This window comes from Jatropha curcas, chromosome 9 (assembly GCF_041381405.1).
Source record: "Jatropha curcas cultivar XTBG-Jc1 chromosome 9, XTBG_Jcur_1.0, whole genome shotgun sequence".
Lineage (NCBI taxonomy): Eukaryota > Viridiplantae > Streptophyta > Magnoliopsida > Malpighiales > Euphorbiaceae > Jatropha > Jatropha curcas.
This window is the reverse complement of record NC_143159.1, coordinates 5,300,615-5,321,899: the sequence shown is the minus strand read 5'-3', so window position 1 is coordinate 5,321,899 and position 21,285 is coordinate 5,300,615. Positions and strand designations below refer to the sequence as shown.

Here is a 21,285-nt window from a genome sequence, read left to right as displayed (position 1 = left end):
TTATTTATTTTATTATTTCAATAAAAATACAGGTAAGTTAAAATAAAATAAAATTCATGAAAAGTGACTTTTTTTTTTTTTTAGCTCAATTAATGAGAAACTAACTTTTAATTTAGAAAAACAGAAACCCAAACAGAAATAATACCAAACACTCCTTAAAAAATTTGCAGAGAAAAAAATTTATATGCTCTCGAAACTGATTAATAATGCAATAGTAAAATGTTTGTATTGTATCATGGCATCTCAAAGTTCAAAACTCAAACAGCATTTTCTTGTCTTTAGAAAATTTAAATTTATTTAAAACTCAAAATAAACTATATAAGTTATTTAATGAATAGATAGAAGAGACATTCACATGATTTAATTCCTAATTTGTTAAGATGGATCGATTTAGAAAAATTTATATGTAAATAAAGGAAATTAAAACATGTGTTGGCCATTATTTATATAGTACTATCTCTGTTTCATAATACTTATCACATTTGAAATTTCACGTCCCTTAAAAAAACTATTAAATTTGTCTAAATTACAATGAATTATTAAGTAAATTGACTATATTACCCTTAATTTAATACTAATTTTATAAGAAAACCATTAAATTGAAGTAACAATTATTAGTCATATATAAAGGGTAAACATGTAAAAAAAATATTCATTACTCTTTAAAACTACAAATATGATAAGTATTTTGGAACAAACTATTTTCTCAAACGTGACAAGTGTTATGGAACGGAAACAATAATATAATCAAGTAAAACACTATAATTTTTAGAAAAGAAACTCAACCACCCTTTAATTTTAAATACATTAATTGATCTAATCATATATTTAAGTATTAATGAAAAACATGTCTGCGCAAGACTTCAATTTTTAATTAAATCAAATCAATAATTGAAATTACGTTTGTCATTGTTTAGAGAAAACTTGTGGTGATAATTCAAAGACATGACCTAATTAATAACGACTCATTGTTTGGGCAACTAATTTTTGAAGGCTTTATAGTTTATACGTAATAATAATATGACAAAAACATTCAGTTGGCCCTATCTTATTATTGAATAATAATGTTTAATTATCTTATGAGATTTATATATAAATAATTAATTTGTTGATGATTTGAATAATTTTTCAGAAATAGTTTGGTCATAGATGCAAGATAGGTATGATTGAACAAATGGTGAAACCTTAAAGCAATTTCTAAAAATTTTAACTTAGGGAAAAACTTTTCTAAAACGTTTTCTTCTTTAATTAAAAACATACTTAGTTATGGGATATGTATCTTTAAAATCACTGACTTATGAGCTGTTTGGTTTAGTTATTTACAACAGCCGATAACCGATAACTCGTAACTATAGGGATTATTGATAATTGGGTGATGAATATTAATGTTTGATAACATTTTTATAACGATTGTTCCTAAAATGTAAAAATGTTAATATATTATGATGTGTAATGTATATATGTTTTAATGTTAATATTTCTATCTTTTTTCTTTTAATGTATTTTATAAATAAAAATATTAATTTAAAATTTTAAAAACATTTAATAAAATTTTATTGTTTTTAAATAGTTAAAAATAAAATAGTCATAAAAATATTAATTTAAAATTTTTATTTTTTTTGATGTGAAATTTAATATTTTATTAGTAATTATTGTTGTGAGGTTAATAGGGTCTAAATAAAATATTATTCAAATCAGCTAGCTGTGAATACTCAAATTTTGAGGCTTCTAATGTTGCTGGTGGCATGTGAAACTCTTTAAATGGAGGAAAGCACGCCTGCTACAGTGCCGTGCCAATTAATTTGACTTTGCTAAAAAGCCAGTTTTCCCGGCCGCGGTGATGGCGGCCGCCCCTAAGGGCGGCGATAGCCGCTATCGCCGGCGGCAACAGCCGCCGCCGACTGCGATAGCAGCTGCAGTCGCCTGTGAATACTCATTTTTTTGAGGCTCAAAGAGCCTGTTTTCCGAGACTGCAAACAGTCCGGCCGGACCGAAGGCCATTTTGGAAGTTCGCTGGAAGTATGCCAATATGGTATTTGAAATGTCCGAAAAATTACGAGGATCACGGAACTGGTCTCGGAATATTTTTTGGAGGTCCGGAACACCCGAAAAAGCCTCCGGAATGAAAAAAGAAAAAGGAAAAAAGGCACACGTGCCCGCCCGCGGTGGGCGGACACGCCCGCCCAAGCCAGGCGGGCATGCCCGCCCAGCTTGGGCGGACGTGCCCGCCTAGACCAGGCGGGCATGCCCGCCCTCGAAGGCGGGCAGGGGCGCCCGGGATCACGTTTTTTCCTATAAAAAACGGCTCTGGGGCTCCATTTTGACTGGACTCAGTCTGTGTTGACGGACGCTCCTTCTCCCTACGCTCTTTGCGATTCTTTACTGCTTTCTTGCGTTTTTTAATTTTAGTTTTATTTTATTGTTGTGATACTTGGTCACTTAAAATTAAATTAAAATTAATTCCCTTAACGAGGAGCTTAACCTGGAGTTAAGAAGCGGTCGACGATTAAATCAGGTACGTAAGTTAAACTCTGCCTATTTAATTTTTGCACTTCATGCATGCTTCTTTTCTACTCCTAAATAACTCTACCACTGCATAAATGCATCCACATCATAATTAGGCAAATAAATTGCCTCAATTAAATAAATTTAGGCTAAATGCCCGGTTAATTAATAATCGTGGTATTAAAGCCTAAATCCGACAATATTGGCTTAAAGCCTAGTTAATCAATAACTATGGTATGATTGCCTTTATTTCAAACAGTTTCGGCTTAAGTCCAATTAATCAATAGTTGTGACTAAAAAGCTTTAACAAAACACGTTTTTTCTTGGCAATAAATGGCCTACATTACAATTTAATTGATCACTTTTGGCAAATAAATTGCCTATAAGTGAGATTAATCCTGTAATACCCTGAATTTTTATTTTCAAAAATTTTCCAATTAAATTTAATGAACCGACAGCTTGAAAATTAATATTAATATTTTAGTGCGAATACTGTAGTAAACCGAACCGAAAATCGATTGGAAAACTCAAAAACCAAACGGAATGAGACTAAATCACTGAATCGGACCGAACCGGTTCGAATCGAACCGGACCGGCCCATTTCTTTTCTTTTCTTTTTTTTCTTCTTTCTCTTTCTCTTCGTTTATTCCTTCTCCTTCTCCAGTTGCGTCACCTCCTCCTCCTCCTCCTCCTTCCTCTCCTTCGATCTCCTTCCTCCGGCCACCAAATTCGGCAAATGAATACTCTAAAAATATCTACTCAACGCGAGAAAGAAGATTATAGCCTAGATTTGAACTGAAATTGTGTCTATTTTGAAGGGGAAGAGCTTGAAGTTTTGGACACCTTTTTCCGGCGATTCACGCCGTTTCAGGCAAGCCTTGGACACAAGGTGAGTACCAAATGACTCCTCTCTTCTTCCTCTTTCATTTGATGGCCTCCTCGTCGACTGTAATAGCCGGAATCGGAAAACCCAAAATGGGTATCACCGAACCTTTCCGCCCAATTTCCGGCCAACTGGTTCACACCCACCTTGATTTGAACACATATTAGTGATCCTCTCATCGAAACGAATAAAATGATGTATTGTTTGTCAATTTTGGTGAAGGTTAAATTTTCCGGCCACCGTGCACGGTGGTGGCGGCGGCGGTCTGGCGACCGGCCGGCGAGACTCCGGCGAGACTTCAAGGGACAGAATGCTCTCCTCTTCGCGCGGAACACGGAAATGAAATCTGATTTTAAATCGGTACACTCTAAAGCTTAATCCGCAATTTTTGAATAAATTCTGAATTGAATTAATTAATGAACTTAATTAAGTATTTAAGTAAATTAAATTAAATATTAAAAATATATATATATATATATTCCTAGCAATAATAAATTTTAGGAATTTTATTAACAAATAAATAGTTATAGAACAATTAATTATAATGGATTATGTGAATTAAGTGAGCGAATAAATGATGGATATGGCGGACGGGATTAGTGGATATGAATTTGCTCGATAGATGGGCTGTGTGTGTGGATTTGTGAAAATTTGAAAATTTGGATGGTCCAGTTTATAGAGGAAATGCTGTCGAATTTTTTTAATAAAACACTTAATGAAGAATTAAATTAGTTATTCTTAAGAAGTAGTGACGACGAAAATTTGAGGTATTAAGAAATATTGTACAATATTAGAATTATCATTATACAATATTTCTCACCGAATAATTAGAGATTTTATCTAAAGGTTATAAATTAGAATAGTTATTTATATAAATGAGAGAACCTAGATATATATGCATATACATAACAAGTGAATTAAATGACCGGTAGCCAAAATAAATAAACGAATGTGAAATATAAGTTTTTGAATTAAAATTCTTATTTAGAAATTTCTTGTTTATTTTAAAGGCTTATAAAATACAAAATGCGAGGACAAAAGCTGGAAGCATGTGGCTAAAAAGGCAGTCCTTTTAAAGGACAATAAAGAACTGTGAGTAGTGTTAGATAATTCGCCTCATCCGCCTGCATTCATGCATTCACGGCTAAATGTTATCATGCATTATTGGCATATTGTGATGCACTATTTGTTGATATTAAATATTGCTTGATTATCTGTGAATGTGATATTGTTGTGATTTGTTTGTGTGGAATTGGGATGAAGTGGGTCACCATGGGACTGTGAGACCGTACCGTTATATGGATCCAATATGATTACTGTTAGCCGGGTAAATGGGAGATCGGCGCCCCCGTGTGCACCTACCGTTACCGTTACCGTTAACCACGGGTTGGCTTCTCGTCGTTGCGCACCGGACAGTCTAGATTTGATCGCAGCCCGCAGGGTGGCCTCCTGTTGTGAGCGCTTGATGATCTAGATTGGATGGAGACCACCGGGTTGCCTCCTGTTGGTATGAAAAAGAAAAGAGAGAATGGAAAAACAATGAGAGGGCTGGTCAAGTGAGGATTAGACCGGTCGGCCAGTATGGGGGATCGGCTCCCTGGTGCACACGTGAGAGGATGGGCCGTGTGGGAGGACGGCTCATCGGGGGTTCGGTGACTCTACTGACTAATTTCCACGTGATGTGATTATATGAAGGTGATAATACTTGTGATTGCTGTTGTATTGCCATTTGTGTGACAAATTGCATGATCATATAATTAAACAGTAACCGGATAAAAATATTTTAGCATCTGTGTGATTGTGTGGGGTGAGAGGGTTATCTAACCCTACTCATTGAGTTTGGCGCTCACACCTGCCTACTATTTTTTTTCAGGTAATAGAAAGAAAGGAAAGCCCTATGGAGTTGAGACACTTATTGTAGAAGACTGTTAATGATAGAAATAACGATGTAAATATAAAGGTAGAGTTCCGCAATTGTATTCCAGTTGGGTTGTAAATAAATAATAAAAGTTCATATTAAACATATGAACTGTATTTTAGATGCAAATGTATAATAAGTAAATGGGCCTGAATCCATAATTATGAATAGAATGTGAGATTTAAATAAGTTAGGCTTACTACGGGCTTCGGGGGCCTTAAGCCCACCCAGGTCCTAGTGTCGGTCCGGCCCACGGAAATGGGTCGTGACAAATCCTTTTCTTAGCGATAAATTGCTTAAATCACAATTTTTGGCTAAAAGCCTTAAAATCAATCATTTTGGCGACAATCGCTTAAAATCAATCATTTTGGCAATCAAATTGCCTAAATCATTCTTTTTGGCTAAAAGCCTTAAAATCAATCATTTTGGCGACAATCGCCTAAAATTAATCATTTTGGCGACAATCGCCTAAAATTAATCATTTTGGCAATCAAATTGCCTAAATCAATCTTTTTGGCTGAAAGCCTTAAATCAATCAATTTTTGGCAATAAAATTGCCCAATCAACATTTTGGCATCAAATGCCTAAAACAATCAATTTTTAGGCAAAATGCCTAAACAAAATACACAAAGCATACACACACTCATGCATAAAGCATCCCATTCAAAGCCCCCTAGAAAGAGGCCTATCGAACTACGTTGACATTGATCTTCCATTCAAACGGAAGTACGTAGGCACGTTCGGGATTTAACCCCGAGCGGCAAGTCAAAATCACATAAACATTTTTCATTGGTCCAAATCACATCATCTTTCACCTTGCAAAGCATTCATTCATGGTTAATTCATCAGCATGACATAGTCTCGGGATCCATCTCAGGTTTACACACCATGCCTTAACCATTGGGTAATTAATCTAGTAATTAGGTTAATTAAAATCGGAGTCAACTTAAGGTTTTTTCCTAGTTTACCCTAAAATAATTAAACAAGGTGGCGACTCACATATCACGTGCATTTCTTCCTTAGTCACATGCATTCATATGCCATGATATTCGGGGTAGGGGTCCACAGTTTGGCGACTCTGCTGGGGAATTATGTAATCTTTTTGCATAAGTGGACTACAATTGCTGCATAGACTAACCTGCCCTTCTTTAGGGCATTATTTTAATATGCTTTGTTTTGCAGGGTACCTTGACACGAATCCAGTATTCTTTCTTTAAGAGTACTGGATAAAGAAATTTGGACTCATTTGTACAATTTAATTAAAATATTCAAATTTGTTGATTTATTTGCACGATTGAGAATCTTTTTCTCCATTGCATAAAAAATGAATTTCAAATGAATTTCTTCTCTCTCTATTCAAACTTCTGAGTCTGGATAGCAAGTAGCGCTGATCGGCAGGTCTCTTTGATTATGTCGACGGACAGCCAAAGCGTCCTCCCTGTTACCGCAAACCGTCCCTAATCCTTTTAGGGGCGGCCCATGAGTATGCGTACCGTTGGATCCACGCGAAACTCTTTATTTCACATGTGGTTAGGTATATCCATGCTCAAGGTTCAAGGGTCCCTTTATAAGCCTATTCTCTATTTGAGTCATAGCCTATAGAACCTACCCTTTAGGACTGTATGCACCCAATGATCTGAATCATATCATAACTGAATTATGTTGTAATGTTGTGCCCATTCACGCATTCATCCCATACGTCACAAAAAAAAAACATTCCATTTCAAAGCTAGAAAATCACATTTTGGTCCCTGAGACATGGAAAATTACATTTTGGTCCTTAGACCCGAAAATTTCCAATTTGGCCATAGAGGCCCAAAAGTTTCCAATTTGGCCACAGAGGCCCAAAAAATTTCCAATTTGGCCACGGAGGCCCAAAATTTCCAATTTGGCCACAGAGGCTCGAAAATTCACAATTTGGCCACAGAGACCCAAAAAAAAATTCCAATTTGGCCCCAAAGGCCCAAAAAATTCTTAATGTGGCCCTAAAGGCCCAAAATTTCCAATTTGGCCATAGAGGCCCAACAATTCCCAATTTGGCCCCAAAGGCCCAAAAGTTTCCAATTTGGCCACAGAGGCCCAAAAGTTCGCAATTTGGCCTCAAAGGCCTAAAAATTCACATTTTGGCCCTTAAGGCCCAAAAAAATTCTTTGAGAACTAGGGGCCTTTCGAAAAGTCGAGGTGTCCAGCCCTAAGCACTTTACCTTTCATATCACCTCCCATTAGGTCCTATCTTGGGTGTCCCATCCTACCTCACACTATCTCACATACCCTATGAAAACACCTTATATAGGATAGTCTAATCATTTTGACTATGTCCTTTTACAGGTACCCCTCCAAAGACCACCTGTACCCCAAACACCAACTGAGCTCTCACCCACAAGTCCAGCAACCCCGATTGCACCCATGGCATCATTGTCTGACATCCAAAACCTCATTGAACAACTCGAGGCCAGAATGGAGGCCAGAATGAATAAGGCATTGGCTGCCCAAAGGGCTGCCCTGATAGCTGAATTGGGTAATGGAAATGGGGCTTCCGCTGGAGGGAGTGGACCCACTGCCTCCAATCAGGGACCTGCTGCTGAACCAACAAGCCCTGCCCTCAACCTGGATGACATGCCCTCCAGAACCACTTCTGAGCTGGAAGCTCAGAAAATGAGAGAAAAATTGGAATTGCTGGAAAGGTCAGTCACCGCCCTTAAGACACACAAGGAATTGGTGGACATGGACTCCTTGTCCTTGTTCCCCGAAGCAAGACTGCCAACCAAGTTCAAAATGCCCAACATGGATAAGTTTGATGGAACCACTTGTCCTAAAACACACCTGAAAATGTATGTGGGTGCCCTTAACCCGTTCGGACTGAACAACGAGCTCCTTGCTCAGTTGTTTCAGCAATCTTTGACTGGTGCTGCATTAAGATGGTTTGTAAGCTTGGATCATTCCAAAATGAAGAGTTGGGAGGACATATGCAATGCTTTCAACATGCATTACCATTATAATATCGAAGTGGATGTTACCCGGAGGGAGCTGGAAACCACTAAACAAAAGAATAATGAGACCTTCTCCTCGTTCCTTTCGAGGTGGAGAGCCAAAGCTGCTCAAATGATCAACCGACCCTCTGAACAGGAACAAGTTGACATAATAATCAAGAATTTACTGCCTGTCTACCGGTCACAGCTTCAAACACAGTACTTGCCTACGTTCCAATCGCTCATTGCGACTGCAACTAAGGTGGAAGACTTAATCCAGTTGGGTCAACTCAAAGAAGACTCGTACAAGAAGCAGAACCATGCTGGACTTTGAAAAACCGTCTACAAGACCTGGTTGACAATGGGTCCATCATCCCCAAGAACAAGCTGAACATCAACCAATCCCTTGCCTAACCATGGGACTAATGCAAAAAAAAATTTGCTGAACAAGAATCGTTCGATCCTTTCGAACTTTTCTTAGAAATGAATGAAGTTTGTGTCTGAGAAGGTTGAGATCAAGCCTCCAAAAAGAACAAAGGAATTGTTCAAGACCAACAACAACCTGTCTGATCGATTTAAGTATTGAGAGGAACAAAGTCACTACAGTCAATCCAATCCTAGTCCATCATAGTCCGCCTAGAGTCTATCCTTTAGGGTCTAGCTTTTCTTTTCATTTTCATTTCCATTCAAGTTTTTTTTTCATTCAATTCAAATTTGTAAATCTAAGTGTCTTTTGTACACAAATTTTGTCTTATCAATAAAAAGGGATCAATTTACGTTCCAATAATGTTTATACTCTTTCCCTATCCTTTCCTGTGAAAGCACAAAAAAAAAAAATCGAAAAAGATAATAAGAAATTGAAAAAATAAAAAAATGATGACAAAAAAAAGATAGTAAAAATTGGCAAAGAAAAATGCATTCATCCTTTCATTTGCTCTGCATCAATCAAAGCTGGGGGCATCCTAAGAAGCACCATCAAAGGGGAAGTTTTGAAGGGTAATCATGGAAAGGATCCAGCAAAGGTGCGCAAGACTTCAAACAGTACCGAGGCAAAGCCGATTGAAGGGGTTAAGGCCAGAATGGTTTCTCCGAAAACCCAGGAATGGAAGATGCTCCGACAGAGAGGTGTCTGAATTTTGAGCTTAAAAGCGACAAAATAAAGAAGTTATGTTTGGAATTGGGTTGGGTCTGCACGAAGTTGCCATGCTATCCATACACTACTCAAGTCATCTCAGAATCAAGTTGCCTCGAAATTCTTTATGGAGAGGCTGCTTCTAAACAAAGTAAAAGAAAAAAAATGGGTCAGAAGGAACTTCTGCATAAAAGAAAGAAATCAAGGACAAAGCTACAGGAAATCAAGCTCTCCGTTAAATTCAAGCCCATCAAGGGTAAATGACAAATCATTTCAGCCATAAGGACAAAGACCAAGCGGCTGCTCATATTTAAAAAAAAAAAAGAGAGCAAGTTAAAAGAAGCAGTCATTTCCACAAATTGGATGACAACAAACACCTTGAAAAATCAAGCGCCAAGCATGGCACAAGTACAAGTGTCCTTATAAACAAGGACCATTTCTCAAAACAAGGAAAAGGAAGAGTCTCCTCAAAATTCCTTATGGAGAGGAGAACCATTGAGAAAATAAGTTTCAAATTCAGAGGAAGATAAAGTTCAAGAAAAGGAATCAAATTAACCTCAAGAATTCAAACATGGCGAAGCCACAAACTCAAAGCATAAAAGCTTCTTCAACACTCAAGCCACCCAAGTTACCACCACAATCTGGGTATTCAAAACTCTTTGTGATGAATACAAGGCATATTTCAGTCAACCAGTGGTAAAACCACAACAACAACAAAGTCAGATTCGCCTAGGGTCATCACTATCATACGAGCTCGAGTCAATAAGTTGATTCAACATCATCAAAGTCGGGAATGAATCTCGTAAAGACATCCAGTCGGGAAGGAATCTCGCAAAGACATCAAGCCGGGAAGGAATCCTGCTAAGAAATCAAGTCAGAAATGAATTCTGTATTAATATCAAGTCGGGAAGGAATCCCGAAGAAATCAAATCGGAAATGAATTCCACAATCAGCATTAAGGCGAAATTGAATTTTGCCCCAACAGCAAGTCGGAAATAAATTTCGCACCAAAACGGAAAGGAATTCCGCGCTAACATCAAGTCGGAGATGAATTCCGCACCAGCCGAGCACGAAGTTCGCATCCCTGAAGGAACTACGAAAGACCTGATTCTCCCCATCCCCCGAAGAGTTCTTGGAGATACGTAGGCAGCCGCAAAGGCACGGTCACAAACATAAGTCTGCATCATAAAAAGCATTTTCTCTTTGCCAATATATAAAAAAAAATAATAAAAATAATAAAAAAAGAGAAGAAAAGAAAAATAAAAGCTGGAGTTGAAAACCCGAAAGGGCGGCTTCAGGCAAGAATTGAGCCCGCTAGGCTAAAAACCCGAAAAGGGCGGTCTAGGCAAAAGTTAGGGCAAAGAGCCTGCTAGAGTCGAAAACCCGAAAGGGCGGTTACTAGGCAAAAGTTAAGGCAAAAAGAAAAAAAGTGCTTTCAAAGGTCTTCTCGGGAGTATATAAATCATTTTTTCTAGGAATCACTGAGTTCCTTCGAGTCAAAATTCACTACAAGAAAAATGTGAGTCTCTAAATCGAGTCTCCAATGAGTCTCTAAAATCAAGTCTCCATCACCAGTGGTCATTCCACAATGAGTCACAAAAATCGAGTCATTCTCAAAAGTTCGTTTTGAAAGCGTCACTCTTTGAGTCATTCCTCGAAAAAAGAGAGAGAGGAAAATGTCAATTCAATCCCCGGGGTTTCCAAAACAACCCTAAAAAATGTCAAGCATAATCGTTGAGAGGTAATTCTTTAATACCTCGTCTCCACTCGGACCATCGTTTCTTTGATCCTTTCAGACGAGCGATGTCATCCACATTGTCCGTTTCCTCGAGTCATATAAGTGACTTTGTTCTCTTTGATTCCTCAATCGATTGGACAAGTACAACACCAATGTTTTGAAGTATTCCATGGTCAGCACCATTCTGGGGGCAAGAAGTGATAAGAACCTTCACCATTCTCCCATCACAGAAGTAATCACGGAATTTTTAGTCTTTCATTAAGAAGAAATTCTATTTCAGCTAATAAGGGCATCAACTCTCCCAAGCAGGGGGCAAAATCCTCCAAGTCGGATTCAGGGTCAAGTGTTAAAAAAAAACATACACAACCCAGAGTGGAACCCAACCATCGTCAATCTCTCTTACACAAACCCAGGGTAGAACCCGATTAATGGTTAACCTTTTTTTTCTACATAAAACCTAGGGTGAAACCCTAACCAATAGCCAACCTTTCCTTTTCATCCAAAATCAAGTCATTTGATCATTTCGACTTTAGGTGGACCCTTGGTTCTCAAAGGAAAAAAAACAAAAATAAAACAAATCTCTTTTCAAGCCCTCATTAAGAGGCAAAACATCTTTTCAAGCCCTCATTAAGAGGCAAAACATCTTTTCAAGTCCTCTAAGAGGCAAAATCTCTTTTCAAGCCCTCATTAAGAGGCAAAACATCTTTTTTAAGCCCTCATTAAAAGGCAAAATCTCTTTTCAAGCCCTCATTAAGAGGCAAAACATCTTTTCAAGCCCTCATTAAGAGGCAAAACATCTTTTCAAGTCCTCTAAGAGGCAAAACATCTTTTTAAGCCCTCATTAAGAGGCAAAATCTCTTTTCAAGCCCTCATTAAGAGGCAAAATCTCTTTTCAAGCCCTCATTAAGAGGCAAAACATCTTTTTAAGCCCTCATTAAGAGGCATAATCTCTTTCCAAGTCCTCTAAGAGGCAAAATCTCTTTTCAAGCCCTCTTTAAGGGGAAAACCTCTTTTTCAAGTCCTCTAAGAGGCAAAATTTCTTTTTAAATCCTCAAAGAGGCAAAGACATCTTTAAGTAACAAACATAAATCCATGCATTTGATCATTTCATTTCATAGAAAAAAGCAACGGCAGGGTTTCCTCCTCTGCCCATCCTCAAAATTTGCTCCTTCAGACAGCCACTGGCTTTCATAAATCATTTTTATGATAGCCAGTGGGGGGCAACTGTGAATACTCAAATTTTGAGGCTTCTAATGTTGCTGGTGGCATGTGAAACTCTTTAAATGGAGGAAAGCACGCCTGCTACAGTGCCGTGCCAATTAATTTGACTTTGCTAAAAAGCCAGTTTTCCCGGCCGCGGTGATGGCGGCCGTCCCTAAGGGCAGCGGTAGCCGCTATCGCCGGTGGCAGCAGCCGCCGCCGCCGGCGATAGCGGCTGCAGTCGCCTGTGAATACTCATTTTTTTGAGGCTCAAAGAGCCTGTTTTCCGAGACTGCAAACAGTCCGGCCGGACCGAAGGCCATTTTGGAAGTTCGCCGGAAGTATGCCAATATGGTACTTGAAATGTCCGAAAAATTACGAGGATCACGGAACTGGTCTCGGAATATTTTTTGGAGGTCCGGAACTCCCGAAAAAGCCTCCGGAACGAAAAAAGAAAAAGGGGAAAAGGCACACGTGCCCGCCCGCGGGGGTGGGCATGCCCGCCCAGGCCAGGCGGGCACGCCTGCCCAAGCCAGGCGGGCATGCCCGCCCAGCATGGGCTGGCACACCCGCCCAAGCCAGGCGGGCATGCCCGCCTAGCTAGGGCGAGCGCGCCCGCCCAGCATGGGCGGGCACACCTGCCCAAGCCAGGCGGACGTGCCCGCCCAGACCAGGCGGGCATGCCCGCCCTCGAAGGCGGGCAGGGGCGCCCGGGATCACGTTTTTTCCTATAAAAAACGGCTCTGGGGCTTCGTTTTGACTGGACTCAGTCTGTGTTGACGGACGCTCCTTCTCCCTACGCTCTTTGCGATTCTTTACTGCTTTCTTGCATTTTTTAATTTTAGTTTTATTTTATTGTTGTGATACTTGGTCACTTAAAATTAAATTAAAATTAATTCCCTTAACGAGGAGCTTAACCTGGAGTTAAGAAGCGGTCGACGATTAAATCAGGTACGTAAGTTAAACTCTGCCTATTTAATTTTTGCACTTCATGCATGCTTCTTTTCTACTCCTAAATAACTCTACCACTGCATAAATGCATCCACATCATAATTAGGCAAATAAATTGCCTCAATTAAATAAATTTAGGCTAAATGCCCGGTTAATTAATAATCGTGGTATTAAAGCCTAAATCCGACAATATTGGCTTAAAGCCTAGTTAATCAATAACTATGGTATGATTGCCTTTATTTCAAACAGTTTCGGCTTAAGTCCAATTAATCAATAGTTGTGACTAAAAAGCTTTAACAAAACACGTTTTTTCTTGGCAATAAATGGCCTACATTACAATTTAATTGATCACTTTTGGCAAACAAATTGCCTATAAGTGAGATTAATCCTTTTCTTAGCGACAAATCGCTTAAATCACAATTTTTGGCTAAAAGCCTTTAAAATCAATCATTTTGGCGACAATCGCTTAAAATCAATCATTTTGGCAATCAAATTGCCTAAATCACTCTTTTTGGCTAAAAGCCTTAAAATCAATCATTTTGGCGACAATCGCCTAAAATCAATCATTTTGGCAATCAAATTGCCTAAATCACTCTTTTTGGCTAAAAGCCTTAAAATCAATCATTTTGGCGACAATCGCCTAAAATTAATCATTTTGGCAATCAAATTGCCTAAATCAATCTTTTTGGCTGAAAGCCTTAAATCAATCAATTTTTGGCAATAAAATTGCCCAATCAACATTTTGGCATCAAATGCCTAAAACAATCAATTTTCAGGCAAAATGCCTAAACAAAATGCACAAAGCATACACACACTCATGCATAAAGCATCTCATTCAAAGCCCCCTAGAAAGAGGCCTATCGAACTACGTTGACTTTGATCTTCCATTCAAACGGAAGTACGTAGGCACGTTCGGGATTTAACCCCGAGCGGCAAGTCAAAATCACATAAACATTTTTCATTGGTCCAAATCACATCATCTTTCACCTTGCAAAGCATTCATTCATGGTTAGTTCATCAGCATGACATAGTCTCGGGATCCATCTCGGGTTTACACACCATGCCTTAACCATTGGGTAATTAATCTAGTAATTAGGTTAATTAAAATCGGAGTCAACTTAGGGTTTTTTCCTAGTTTACCCTAAAATAATTAAACAAGGTGGCGACTCACACATCACGTGCATTTCTTCCTTAGTCACATGCATTCATATGCCATGATATTCGGGGTAGGGGTCCACACTAGCAAATGTAAGCAATCTCTCTGTGGACATGAATCAACTATCATCTATAAGTTAGTTTTGTTTCATATCCTATAGCTATATTAAATAAAATGAAAAGCAAGAAACTAATTAATATTAAAACTTTTTTTTTTTTGAATGCCAAAAAATAAAAAACTAAGAACTGAATAAGAGCAAAAAAACTTCTTATATTTTGCTTGAAAAGTATAATCCAAGGGTTTAAGATATTTATGGAATGAAATTAAAAATCATTCAAATTGATGGAATTAAATTGATTCAATTAATTTTTAAGTGCTAATATTTTTTCTTTGATTTATTTTATTTTTCATTAAGTTTCAAAAATAAGTCCAGCATTACTAAAAGATAATTACAAATGGAATTATAATTTGATTTTATTCTGTTTTTACATATTTATTTTTTGGTGTGATATTCACCTTTTTTTTTTTTTGGTTATATAAATATGTGTGTATAATTGTTAAAAAAAAAAGGTTACTCGTATTTAAATTTCTAATATCTTCGTCTATGTTCTAAAGCATATATTATTCGACCAGTAGTTCAAGATTTGGGAGAAGTGAAATTAAAACCTAAATTCTAGTTTGGAATTGATGGGCAGAGATGTGAAATAGCATGATATGATATGATATGATATGCGGGCCACACGTGTTGTCCCTATCATTTCATATTCTTTTGCATGTGAACGTAATTGAACTCCCCTTTCGAAATAGGAGTTGAAGATCTCCACGCCACTTGGCTTTTGTAGCTATGTCCCACTAAAATTTTCAATGCATCACTAATGGGTAATCTACAAATTTGTGAAAGTTGTGAGATTGAGGCATCCTTTTTGAAGGTTATATACGCAATTCTCCATATCCTTATATTTATGTATGGCCATACATTTTAGTTAACCTAATGACTAACCAATTTCAAAAAATAATCAATGGTAAGTGTAAGAATAAAGACTACCGTCTTTTAATTCTCCATTCTCGTTACTGCAAAGGTTAATATTTGTTTTTTTTTTTTTTATCTTAACCAGAGATATCCCAATCCACTGGACTATAACTAAATCTTGCTCACATCGGGTCAGTCCACTAAGAGATAAAATGCTTTTAATGAATATTTGCTCTGTTTATAAGGATTGAACCTCGATCTCATTTAAGGAAAAAGAATGCATTTACTTTTATCTTTTCTAATTTTTTATATAATATTTTTTATTAGTAGAAGTAAGAGATGTAATTATTCTTTCGATTCATAAACTATTTCTCTATAATGAAACTTTTATTTTCATCCTTAATTATTTGAGGTTGTTTACCATCTCAACTAACACTTTGTTAGTATTTATTTTTATTTATGATTAAAATAATATTATCAGTTACACAAGAGATAAAAATTAGTTATAAACCTCCCTTGGTTTGAGTTTGATTGGTTTTTGATATTAGATTATAAATGAATATTATTTGATATTTAAAATTTTTTAATTTTAGTGAGAATATAAGAAAATAAATTTATTTTTTTCATATATAGAAAGTCTAATAAACCGAAATAATATTGAAGATTATATAAGATGAGTAACTCTACTTTTTGGATAAGATTCATCAAATTAGTGATAACTTTTCTAACGTAATAAAAAAAGACTCGAATTCAAAATTTTTTATTTCTTATATTTGTATAATTCATGGGAAGATCTACCATAATAATGGTCTACGAGAAAATAAATTTGTTGCTTTATATAAAAAGATTAATTTATGGTATATAATAAACTAATAATTTATGAGATTTTTTTTTTAATTTCTAAATAGAAGTTTTAACTATTAACGATTGATTGGAATCCTATTAAGTATTAAATAATAGTGGTAGATTGATTCGAGTTGGCCTTAAATCACTCCAAAAAGCCACAACCCACAAGAGAAAGTGGCAGGAAGCATCCAACCAAGAAGAAAAAACAAACCAATCAAACTAAATTACGTAACTACAGAAGCCGTACAATTCCTTACTCTGATCGTATAACCGTTTCGACTACACTCTACTCCTCTAGACTTATCCGGTTGATTTCTCGCACCAAAATCCGGTCCAACGGTGGAAAACGACTCTTTACAAAAAAAAAAAAAAAAAAAATCCACCTCATCATTTAAAAAGACGAGATGGGCCCGGCCAACAACACGCTCAGATAGAGCAACCCCTGGCATGTTCCTTGCAGGCTATGGCGTTACCTTATCACTCCTAATGGATGGGTAATTTATATTTTTTTATTGTATTTTGTTTTGTGCTATGTTTGCGAAATAAGGGCGTAAAATCTTATTATTCACTTTCCTCCCAAATGAAGTAAAAATTTGATTAGAATGATGTAAAATAAATTTATTTTATTACTATCGTTAATATTTTTATCCAAACTAAATAAAAAATTTCGAAAACTCTAAGACATTTTTCACCCTTTATTTTACATCTATCCATATTTTACACTCATCTAAACAAAACATTAAACATGAAACCTATCTCATTATAGACTCAATAGTTGCACCTCTCTTTTTTTGAAAGCAAATAAGAGCATATATTTATACAGTTGCACCTCTCTTTTAAGTATGGGTCTAATCTAATTTTGCACATATCATTGTCAAAATTTTACGTGCATTACTTATAAAATATTATCGATACAATTATACTAAAATACAAAAATGGAAATGACAATTATGAATTAAATTTTCATCAATTTAATAAATTAAGGAAAATTATATATTCGTTAGCACAGATAAGACAACGCCACAATAAAAATAAGAGTAAAAATATTTATATGGACTATAATATTATTTCAGTTTATAGAGATTTTTAATAAATTAAAAAAAAATAAAGATCCCTTGGTCCCAACTGTTAAAAAAGTAAAAGAAAAATTATTAAAGATGCATTAGGTGGCTGAAAAAACAAAAACAAAACAAGTGAGTGACAAAATAGAAATAAGATTAGCAGCAGGTAAAATAATTAGATAGAAAGCGTGTAACAAGCGCGTATGTCTCATATCATGCCTTACTTCACCACCAAAATTCCTTTTCTCTGTTGTCTCTCCATAAACTTGGCTATTTCTAGTCCCTTCTTTCAATCCAATGTCTCCACTACCACAAACCCATTTCTCCTGTCCCTCTCTCCCTCTCCTTGTCATTTGTGGTTTTTCTTTACGTCTCTCTGTTTCTAAAACTGGCTTCTGAGATATTCTCAGGAGGTTTGTACATTCTATTCTGCAATCCCAATCAGGAAGGCTTAAGCATAAATAGGTATGTCCATTTGACATTTCTTTTTGGTTCCGGTTTTAGCTGGTTCTTTTGCTTCTTTTTATTGCTTGTACCTACCACAACCCATTTGTATATGTGATGTGGAAACGATACAAGGAAGCAAAAAGCAAAAGAATTCAGTTTCTGCCGAGCTATTTGGCACTATGAAATCTATATGTCCAGATATGATTGTTTGCTAATCTTTGTTAATTGCTTGTTTGATTTTTATTTTCATTTCTCTATTAATCAATGTGAGTTTCTGCAATTCTCTTTTTTTAATTGTATTTTCTTCTTTCTGTGGATGATTTTTTTGCTGTTATCATATAGGGAAGGTGTTCAAGAAACGTTTCTTGAAGCTTCTGGACAGAAGCTGTTGCCTTTACAACTCTGGCCGACACTTGTGTGATATTTGCTCGAACCAGGGCAGGTGGCGGTTCTCTGTTTTCTGGTTGTTGTACATCTTTGTCATCATCATCATTCTCACCATCCTTCTGCACTCGTTCGTTGCTTTCCCACCTTCCAATAGATTACGGCTAAATTTTGATTTAACCATCTTGTATGTGATCTCTACTTTTTCATCAATTCCTCCACTTTGTGCCTTAATTAGCGGTCACTAGAGATGTAAGCATCAGTTACATAGATTTTACTCTTCAAGAATAGAGGAAAAATCAAAAGAGTAAAAGAAGAAAAAAGGAAATAAGAGTTAGGAGATAAACAAAGTGCTTGTTTGTTCTTCTTTGGAGGAATTATATTTAGCCAGTTGTCTGAAATGGCAAAATTCGTGTGCTGCTTTCGGCCCGCCGAGGAGAAGAAGGAAAAGAAGGTGAGAATTGATTCGATTTTGGATTCTTTACAAGTTTTATGCTTCTTGTTTGAAATATTTCATTTCTAAGTGAATTTTTTAACTTGCTCAAATTTCCCAATTGTTTGATATTAGGTGGATAAGGAATTATTAAGGCCAATTGAGTTCAACAAGGGGCACAAAACCATGAAAATTAGGCTTGAGCATCCGGTGAAACCTTTTGAGAGTGATGAGTTGATAACCACATCATTCAATGTGACAGTGGATTCAGTGCCCTTTGGTATCCAAAAGGAATCTCCAAATGTCAAGGTGAAGAGCCTTCAAAATTCTTTGAGGGATGAAGAACCAGAGATTGCATATGAAGGGGAAGATGAGCATGAAGAAATTGCCTCAATGAAAAGGGATTTGTCTGATGTTGATCTCCAAGCTAATACATCTAATTCAGCTGAGGAGTTTGCTTTAAGAAGTCCAAACTTCAGGTGCTCTAGTTCATTTGATATCAAAGTCAATGAGCGATGCCCAAACAAAGTTGAGAAAGATAGTGAAAAAGGCAATGATGAAATCCAAACTGGACATGTTAGTGATCCTGGGATTGGAAAAGCTGAGTTATGGGGTTCACCTAAGCTTAAGCGATCTTGCTCTAACCTGGAAACGAGCAAAATGCAAAAAAGAACAGCTGCTAAATTGACTCGTTCAAGATCTGCATCTTCCAGGGAGTCAGAGGAACTATATGGTAAATTAAGGGATCCTGGCAGCCCTGCATCTATGACAAGCCACTGCAGCGCAGATAGAGTGATGTTAAAGAAGCATTCTTCAAGTCAAGTTCTACCCTCCAGGAGTAGAAAGTTGTGGTGGAAATTGTTTCTTTGGAGCCATAGAAACCTGCATAGATCGTGGACAGTGAAACCAAAGAGGCAAACTGTTACTGGTTTAAACCAGCACTGTGGGTATTATTCAGATACAGTTGAGCCAAATGGAGCTATAGTATTGAGCAACATGCAGTCACCTGGCTCATTTACTGGAGAATCGCAGAACAAAGGCCAGAACAACAATGAAGATGAAAAACAAAACTGGGACGGGTTTCATGGTGGGATTTCTGGTTTATGGCCTCAAAAACAGTGGGTTGCTTTCTCAGTTGAAGCATCTCCATTTGCAAGAGTGGACGAGTGGGTAAAAGAACTTGCAACTCAAGAACAGCCTCCTCATGTTTATAGTGATGATGCTGATAACAGTGGTAAGGGAATTGTCTTCCCACCTTCTCCTGAGATTGGTAGATCACCAGCAAGAATCTTGAACAACTTCACTCGACGTCCAGACATTAATCTCTCTGAGGAGGTTTTGCATGCCAATTGTCTTATCCAGTCCCTGAATTCTTCATCAACTGTGGCTCATATATCGGGTATTGGCCTAAAAGCCATTCCCACCATATCATGCTTCACGAGTCTGCGATCAGTTAACTTGTCAAACAATTTTATAGGTATGCCTTTTAGCTGATGCCGAAACTGCCTAGTGTTGAAGGTACTTAATTGGTACTAACATGGCTGTTCTTCCTCTTTTTGCAGTGTACATTAGCCCAGGATCATTACCAAAAGGTCTTCATACGCTCAATTTGTCAAGAAATAAAATCAATGCCATTGAGGGACTCAGAGAATTAACTCGATTGCGAGTACTTGATCTCAGTTACAATCGTATTTCGCGAATTGGACAAGGTATAACTATTTATGCAAATAATGCCATTCAAATCCTTTCGACAAGATTGTTTAATTTTGATGTATGAAGTTACATAATTCCTACAGTAAGTGACTCTAAATCTGCATGCTGTATTTCGATGAATACCAGGGTTATCAAACTGTACAATAATCAAAGAACTCTATCTTGCTGGCAACAAGATTAGTGATGTGGAGGGGCTGCACAGGCTGTTGAAGCTTACAGTTTTAGACCTGAGTTTTAACAAGATAACAACAACAAAAGCCCTCGGGCAGCTTGTTGCTAACTACAACTCGCTGCAAGCTTTAAATCTTTTAGGCAACCCGATTCAGAACAACATCAGTGAAGACCAGCTTCGCAAGGCAGTTTGCAGTCTCCTTCCAAAGCTAGTATACCTGAACAAGCAGTCCATTAAACCACAGAGAGCACGGGAGGTTCTTACAGATACAGTTGCCAAAGCAGCCCTTGGGACCAGTACTGGTTGGAGTTCTCGCAGAAGAGTGACAAAGAGATCAAGTTCCAGTGGTTTGGCCTCCTCAAGCGTTCACAGGAGCAATGTTGCTGCAAAACAGAAAACTAGGAGCAGGTCAAAGAGCCGAACTCATCACCAAAAGACAGTGCCATCTATGCGTTCATCTTCCTTGCACTAAATGTTTTCTCATTCGGGAAACCTTGTCTAATAATTCAGTATCTGTTTTGTTGTTACAAGCTCGGGTTTTCTCGATTCCTCAAGAATTTTGGTTATGTATTTTGTCATATATTGGGTTGGACTAGTATTTTTGTAGTTCAGCTTTTGGGTCTTCATGGTTGTTTAATGGAATGCAATTAAAATTTCTCAGTTTGGTTTAGTGCGGCATTCAATTGTTTTTCCTATTCTAGGCATATCAGATTATTTTTCAGAAATCTTTTAAAAGGAAATGCATCAGGATTTAAACTAGCGAACAACTAATTTCTTGAACTAGCAGGCTAACTTCACCAAATTATG

General features: G+C 37.1%; 1 protein-coding gene and 1 long non-coding RNA gene across 3 annotated transcripts; both read left to right on the top strand.

Moving 5' to 3' along the window:
* Positions 1-3,162: 3,162 nt before the first annotated feature.
* Positions 3,163-5,495, top strand: LOC149493511 (uncharacterized). Its single transcript, XR_016322439.1, has 4 exons — positions 3,163-3,394; positions 3,611-3,748; positions 4,399-4,480; positions 5,262-5,495. It is a non-coding gene; the product is annotated as an uncharacterized LOC149493511 (long non-coding RNA).
* A 12,074-nt stretch (positions 5,496-17,569) lies between these two features.
* LOC105630622 (Outer arm dynein light chain 1 protein) lies at positions 17,570-21,148 on the top strand. 2 transcript variants are annotated; one of them, XM_012212494.4, is made up of 5 exons: positions 17,570-17,794; positions 18,119-18,614; positions 18,729-20,070; positions 20,156-20,302; positions 20,433-21,148. In XM_012212494.4, the coding sequence occupies exons 2-5, from the start codon at positions 18,561-18,563 to the stop codon at positions 20,948-20,950; spliced, it is 2,061 nt and encodes a 686-aa protein (XP_012067884.1). In that variant the 5' UTR covers positions 17,570-17,794; positions 18,119-18,560; the 3' UTR covers positions 20,951-21,148. The 2 variants fall into 2 exon arrangements, with proteins under 2 accessions (XP_012067884.1, XP_012067885.1); XM_012212495.4 differs by lacking the exon at positions 17,570-17,794 and adding an exon at positions 17,854-18,042.
* Positions 21,149-21,285: the final 137 nt, after the last annotated feature.

Coding starts and splice junctions, on each gene's coding strand:
- LOC105630622 (XM_012212494.4), top strand. CDS start 18,561: ATGGCAAAATTCGTGTGCTGCTTTCGGCCCGCCGAGGAGAAGAAGGAA. Junction 18,615..18,728: donor AGGAGAAGAAGGAAAAGAAG/GTGAGAATTGAT, acceptor GTTTGATATTAG/GTGGATAAGGAATTATTAAG. Junction 20,303..20,432: donor TATTTCGCGAATTGGACAAG/GTATAACTATTT, acceptor GATGAATACCAG/GGTTATCAAACTGTACAATA.